This window comes from Cryptomeria japonica, chromosome 11 (genome assembly GCF_030272615.1).
Source record: "Cryptomeria japonica chromosome 11, Sugi_1.0, whole genome shotgun sequence".
In the NCBI taxonomy this organism is placed as follows: domain Eukaryota; kingdom Viridiplantae; phylum Streptophyta; class Pinopsida; order Cupressales; family Cupressaceae; genus Cryptomeria; species Cryptomeria japonica.
Window position 1 is genome coordinate 80,405,910 of NC_081415.1, and position 7,451 is coordinate 80,413,360.

The following is a 7,451-nucleotide window of genomic DNA, read 5'->3' on the forward strand; positions in this document are numbered from 1 at the left end:
GCTTGTAGAGAAGAAAAAGAGAAAAGAAATCTTAAGTGTAGAGAAGGATCATTTTTCCTTAGAATTTATTCTAAGAAAGTTGTAGAGTGAGTGAGCAAGAAAACCAGTGAGAGGTTTTAACCACCAGTGATTGAGTATCGGTATAACTGTAGCAAGTCCAACAATTAAGCAAACCAGTGAGGTGTGGTAGAGCAAGACAACATCCAAGTGAGACACAATAAGTGGTGAGAATTGTGTGTGTGTGTGTGTGTGTGTGAGAGAGAGAGAGAGAGAGAGGGAGAAAAGAGGCCAAGAATCAGAAAGAGCGATCTCACAACTGGCAGTGTGAGAGTCAGTGGAGAAGAAAAGACTGTCAACCGATAGTAAAGCTATTTGATCAAGAGTTGCATAATTCATTTGCAACAAGAAGCCATAATTGTTTCAAATTTGTATTTCAATATATATCATCGAGTTGGATCTTGGTGCAGGGGTTGGTGTTCCTTGGGTTGGTGCCCTAAATCTTTATAATCCAATGTTTTACTTGTGAGGCTAGATTGGAGCAGTAGTCTCCAGCAACATTTCTCACCGAGGTTTTTCCCATATTGGGTTTTCCTCGTATATCTGGTGTTGTGGGTTGTATTTGTGTGATTGTTCTCTTTGGTTTCCTTTTCTCTTTACTAGTTTAATTGTTTAGTGCTTAAGATAATAAATAGTAATCTGAAGTTGCCTTAAAAGAGAAATAGTTTAGGAACCATTGATTCACCCCCCTCTTAGTGGTACTCTGTGTTCAACATTAGTATGGTTGACAAGCTTATTTAGGCTAAATGGACTTTGGTCAAATTCAGGCTCATTCATGGGTTTTCTTGGGTTAATCCTACTCCTAGCAATGGAAGGGTCTCAGATGGTGTATGGGTTAAGCCAGAGCGAGGATGGGTCAAGATTAATTTTGATGGGGCCTCAAGAGGTTACTTGGGAACTTCAAGTGTAGGTTGTGAGGCATGTGATGCAAATGGTAAGGTGTTGCTTAAAGGAGCTCAAAGGTTGCAGGATGACCCCAATAATGAGGTGCAGGAAACTTTAATTGCAGTGGAGTTGGCTAGCAATTTGAACATCGTGAGGGTACATTTAGAGGGAGACTATAAAATTGTTGTCAAGGCAATTTCAAAAAGTTCATCTCCAAGCTGGGATATTAAAAAATTCATTTTGATTATGTATTTAAAGTTACGCTCCTTTCAAGATTTCTGAATCTCACATATAAGAAGGGCAGGGAATGGGGTTGCAGATTTATTGTCAACATGGCATGTGAGTTGGACCTTTTTATGACTAGATCGTGGGGTAGTGATGATATGTAAGTTACTTGGCCATCCTAGCTCGAGGATTTCATGCTTGTACTTTGGTAGAGGAAGTTTATGTTCATGATGCAGGTACATGTTATTAATGTACTTGTATTTGCCCATCATTCTGATGCCTACATTTAATACCAAACAATCCTAAAATAATGGTGGCTTGTGATGAGGCCTTCATTTATGAGGAATGTCGATCTCTGTGTTTTTCTCCAAGTGGATTCATAAATAAGCTTTCTCAAAAATTTGATATTTTTGTGGAGTTCTTTCGATGCAGGGGATTTGAAGGTGGTATTAATGTGATACTATGTGCAATGGAGGATAACTTCACACCAAAAAGTAAGAGGCAATTGTGCTCGTTCTTGGGTCCACTTTTAGAAAGGCAAATAAGGAACATGTTCCTTTTCAATGATGAGCATTTTTTGAAGAGCATACAGTTTATTCTAGGTGAAGGCTTGGGGTTTGTGGGGCACCAATACAGGATTAACATGGATGTCCACTCCCTTATTATGGCATGGGGTTTGGACCTCGAGAAATCCACAGAACCAGTTTGAAGGGTAATGGAGGTTATTGTTCCCATGAAGTTTCTTTTGGGCATGGAGTCATTTCTAGAATGGGCAATGCCTAGAGTTGGGTTTGATGTTCGTGAGGGCATTGTGGGCCTTCATCGAGGGATTGAAGGGAATTACATTCCTTTTGTGAGGTGGTGAGAAGATGGTGAAGGCTCGATATAGAAAGATGGTGTGAAGGCTCGATACAAAGATGAGGCAAGGAGAGGGTGGGAAGCCCTGAAAATTTTCCTTCAACTGATGGAAATTGAGGCAGTGTTACGACAAGAAAAGGAGGAGGAGAGAGTGATGACATGCAGGCAATTGAGGTCGAGGAAGCGGAAGGCAGGCGATGGATAGACCCTGGCAATTGTCTCCGGTAGTTCTTCTTAATTTTCTTTTGCATTTTGCTTTAAGTGTGGGAGTTCATTCCCTTTTTTTGTAAATTCTGGTCTGTGTCAAACTCAAACTCAATGCATGCATTATTGCACTATATTGTCTAGTAGCGATATTTTTTGCGCAATTTTGTGGACTTTTTTGGGTGGTTTGTAAAGATGGTTTTTGGTGGGTGGATTTGGATGGATGGTATTTTGTTGGGTGGTTTTGAAGAAACTACTTTTCATGTTTGCAACTGTAACTTCCAATTTCTATTTTAATAAAATCATGTATTATTGATCAAAAAAATATATATCTAAGCTACATTAATTGAAACTTGAAGGAAAGATTTTTGGGAAGAGAAGAAAGAGAGGAAGAAAATTTGATAGGTCAATTATGGAGGCTTATATTTCACTTATCCAGTATTCTAAACTAAAAAGAGATAAAGTCCCTAAAAAAGTAAGGCTAAACCACATAAAATATTATTCTAAGTAAAGTCCCCACCCATTAGTTTACAATCAACAAGATTAAGATTAAACAAATTATCTTTAAATTATAGTTAGTAGAAATTTTTAATTATTTTTATAACCATCTTAATTATTGGTTCAATTTAAATAAAAAAAAATGTAATACATTAATTGAATAGAATGAATTATGTTTATTTTAATCAAAATTAGAAAATATTCTATTTTCTAAAATCTATTTTAATAATCTTCTTAGCAATAACATATTTTGATTTAAGATTTTTTATAAAAAAATTAATTATAATAAAATAAATATCTTAAATGCATCTATCTAAATAATGTCAAATAATATTTATCTGTAGAAATGTTATATTAAATTTGTTCTTTATGACTTATGAACATCTTAAGATTCTGGCTCTCTACATCTTTTAGATAGATTTTTTTTGAAATAAAAATTATATAACTATTTTTATTCATTTAAGAATTAATTTATTTAAAATTAAAATTAATATGTTTACTAAATATCAAAATAATTGATGTATTTATTTTGTTTGTTATAGAATTTATAAAAATATTTTTTTACTTTAAAAGTAATATATTTATATTAAAATAAAAAATGCTAACTCTAAACAATTCTTCTTTCCAATACTCTTTCATAATTATCATATAAAATACTTTTTCGAATCATTTTAAACCATGTCTCTTGACTTAATTCATTTTTATTTAAAATGTTATTAAAATGTGTTATTATTATTTTTTTTTTTAACTAATTACAAAAATCATATACATTTGCATTGTCAATCTACTTTCATAAATATTAATAAAATAATCTATCCTTCTCTCCATTCACTTTCACTTGAATAGAATACAAAATTCTACTAAATTGATAATAAAACATATTAAAATAAATATTTAAAAATGTGCATCATTCAAACTTTTAAGTTATCACCATAATTTCAAACTTTTAAGTTATCACCATAAATCCAAGATTATCAGCATTTTTTTTTCAAACAATTTCATTGCTATCTTTTTATGTGCATTTGATCTACTGTTTATTAAGAAACTCAAATATTAGATTGCTTCAAAAATTATTATATAATCGAAATCAAAAATCTACAAATAAAATCAAATTCTGAATTATGAAAATCTGATATCATTAACTCAAATGCATTTACAAATATATAATATGAAAAAGTTAAGGCTAATTTAAAGGTTTGAGAGAGAAAAGAATTGATGCAGTTTTCCAAGAGTGGGCTATATGATTGTTTACTTTGAAAGCAAGCTTCCCCAATAGGGTACAGATGTTGTAGGTAACCATGAGCTCCCAGAGAGGAAAGAAGTTATGGTGAACTTTTGAGCATCACTGAGCTTCATTAAATGATAACCAGGCCATGTTACTCGTTGACTCGTATCTGCCCCCGGACCCTGGTTATTATATTCACCGTAATACAATGTGCTCAAGGCAAAACTACCTGACCATTCTAACCACCCAACTGGCTGGATTAAACTACCTATATAGGATTCTAAGTAAACAGTGCGAGAGTATTCTTTCCATGGCCTCCCAAGATATGTGGGGATAGAATCGATAAAAGGAACAAGATCAGTGGCTGCAATGACTTTACAGTTATGAATGGATGTTCCTGTATTTTGATTTGGATCAGTTCTTCCTTGAGCTATGTAAACATTTTGCTGGTGGTCCAAAGGTCTCCGTGCCACAAGATTGCACTGTTGAAATATGACTGCTGCATTGCCGAATATGAAATCTATGGTACCATAAACATTGCATTCTCTATAGAATTGACGAAGGGAATGTGCGTAGAGAGTGTCTTGGTATCCCTTAATGCTGCACCTATAAAATGCAGATAGATCTGAGGCCACCAGTAGAGCAACGGCCTGTTGTTTCCCTGGACCTGCTCTGTTCTCAATAGTGAGGTCCCTTGCAATAAAACCTTTCCCAAATGTGGCTGCATTTTGACATTTTTGGAAGACACGAGAGTTAGATACAAAGATGGAGACCAGTACACAGATTAATGCGGTTTTGATATATCAAGCTGTACCATATGAATGTTTGCTATATTATTTGAAAAGAAACCCAAGCAATGAAGAGGGATTTGACTTGCTTCCATAGTAAACGATCATGGTTGATACTACAACTGTACAAAATGGTTGAATTGAATGGATAAACGAAATGGTAAGGACAACCAGCGTCAATACTCGCTCAGGCTAGATAGATTTTGTGTATGCAATAATGATTCAAGAACGTTGTGTATTCATTTAGTTAATAGAACAAATATTTTTTAGATTCTAGATATATTTGTACATGGGTGGAAATGAGTCTATGGAGATGGATGTTACAGTTGAAAATAAGTCTTATGATGGATTAGTCAAAGAGGAGCTAATAGTTCAGTTGGTAGAGCATTTTAGAAATACAAATGGAAGATTCTTGATTTGAGTTCTGAGTAGTACATATGAGTTGTAGCTCAAGGTATTATAGTTACACTAGGAACCCCAAACACTCGCAATGTGGCTTAAGGGAAGGTCTTGTTAATAAGTCTTACTTTGATCAACAATTTTGGCTGGCCAAAGAGGGGCTAGTAGCTCAATAATTAGAGTACTCCAACAATAAATGGAAGGTCCTAGGTACGAGTCCTAGATAAAAATGTGCAAAGATAATAGAACAAAACCTATCTCAAATTCAACTTACTTAAAAAAAGAAATTGTATAGGTGGAAGCCAATTCATGCAATGGAGATTATAGTATTATTTTGTTGGAAATTTCACATTTGGATTAACGATGGGCTGGCCAAAGAAAGGCTAATAGCTTAGTTGGTTGAGTTCTCAATGGTAAATCGAAGATCCTAGATTTAAGTCCTAGCCAATCTATATGAACAAAAAAAATCTGTTATATTCTGATTTTTAACTGTTTTATAAATATAGTTGAATGTTTTGGATGTATATAGACAACTCGACAAATGATACCAGCCCCAAGAACTCACAATGTGCCTTAAGGGTGGTGCTTAAAATAATCCAAATACTAATGATGAATTCAAATAAAAAAAATTAATAGCTTAATTGATAGGACACTCCACCAGTGAATGAAAATCTTGATCGATCCATATGTATGCCATACTTTTGTACCAGACTACTCAATTTAAATTTAGTTTTCACAGAACTTAGAGGATTGATAAGCTCTTCCTACAAAAACGAAAAACTGGGCTGCTCTATTCTACAAGAAAATCTTCGAAAACAAAGCTAAGCTTAGTAAACTCACCGAGAGTTGCAGAACTGAATGTAGTCCAGCCATCTGAAACACTTTTGCTGCCAGTAATTACAGTGGCGTCTATTCCATCTCCGATGAGCATAATATTATCTTTGTTAAGCGGCACATTAACACATTCCTTATAAACTCCTGCGGTCACATAGATAACCAATCGGTTCTCACTCATGTCTGCAGCTGCGTTAATGGCAGCAGTAATATTAGTATAATCACCGCTACCATCCTTCGCCACCGTCACCACATTGCCCGTCAATTTGACGCCCTTTGCAGTCTGCATAAGTAATCTTCTGTCCCCACGAGACATCCACGATGGAAATCCACCGTCAAACGGCAGGAGATCATGGTCGACGCGACCAACATGATGGGCGTGAGATAACAGGCGTCGATTGCGCACAGAGCTCTGTTGAAAATCCATTTCTTCGATCCAAAACTTATTTATCAAAGCTAAACAATTACTCACAGATTGCGACGCCCTAGAAATATAATCTGTGAAAGAAACCAAGCATAGGTTTAAATTTGCTTCAGTCAGACCGTCCAGACAGGTTACCTGGTTTGTCAGGGCAGCACTCAGATAACTTTGAATATCCGTTGCTTTGATCCAGTCCAAATAAGATTCTGTCAAGATTGACAGAGCCTTCGTCAAGTAATCCATTGTAAGATCGTTCAATTTCCTACAGTCATCGACGGCTTGGCTCTGGTCAGCATTCATTAATTGAGTAAGAATGAAGCTTGAAACCATTTGGGTTTCACCTATGCTCATCTGGAAGGCAATTTGAGTGATATTTTGAGGGCCTGCTAGTAGGGATTGTGGGTTTTTGTAAAGAACAGATTGGCAGTATTTTCGATCCACAGCCAACTCGCAGGCAGACTCAACTAGATTTGCAGTAGAATCTGATTCAGTTTGAGAAATCGACACAAGTAGTACCACAACAAAAGAAAGCAATTTAGTAGCCATTTCTCTCAAATTAATCCTACCACACTGCGTTGATTTGGCATTCAGATGTTTATTTATACAGACCAAAAGAATCAAAGAGAGAGGAATGCCCATGTGAGGAGATCTTTGACGTGAGATGCTCAAAGATATATTTGGATTTTGTGCATATAGACTAAATTGCAGCTTTTTATTTGAGTTTAATATGATATCATCTTTGTCACGGAGGAAAATCTTGAGCTCGTCATTTGAATGTCTTACAATGTCCACACACCCACTGGATAGATTCTGTGATTGTTAATGTCAGAACCATTCATTCTTTAATTTATAGATTAAATAAATGGGTTATACTACATTAATAATCATTTGTTTTAGATGCTTGAACAAGCGAGAACATGATTGGGCAAGATTACATTGACCACCAAAATATATTTTATAAAGTGTCCGTGCGTTGCAGTCTTTCTGCATGTAAAATTCGATGTATCTGTTCTCATTCGTTCTCCCACTCCTCTCTCCACGACAATACAAGAATAAA

General features: G+C 35.2%; 1 protein-coding gene across 1 annotated transcript; it reads right to left on the reverse strand.

Moving 5' to 3' along the window:
* Positions 1–3,975: 3,975 nt before the first annotated feature.
* Positions 3,976–6,940, reverse strand: LOC131079355 (pectinesterase-like). The gene is made up of 2 exons (XM_058017267.2): positions 5,980–6,940; positions 3,976–4,673 (listed from the first exon to the last, which is right to left on the reverse strand). Exons 1-2 carry the CDS (start codon positions 6,938–6,940, stop codon positions 3,976–3,978), a joined length of 1,659 nt encoding a protein of 552 aa, XP_057873250.2.
* Between the last annotated feature and the right edge of the window lie 511 nt (positions 6,941–7,451).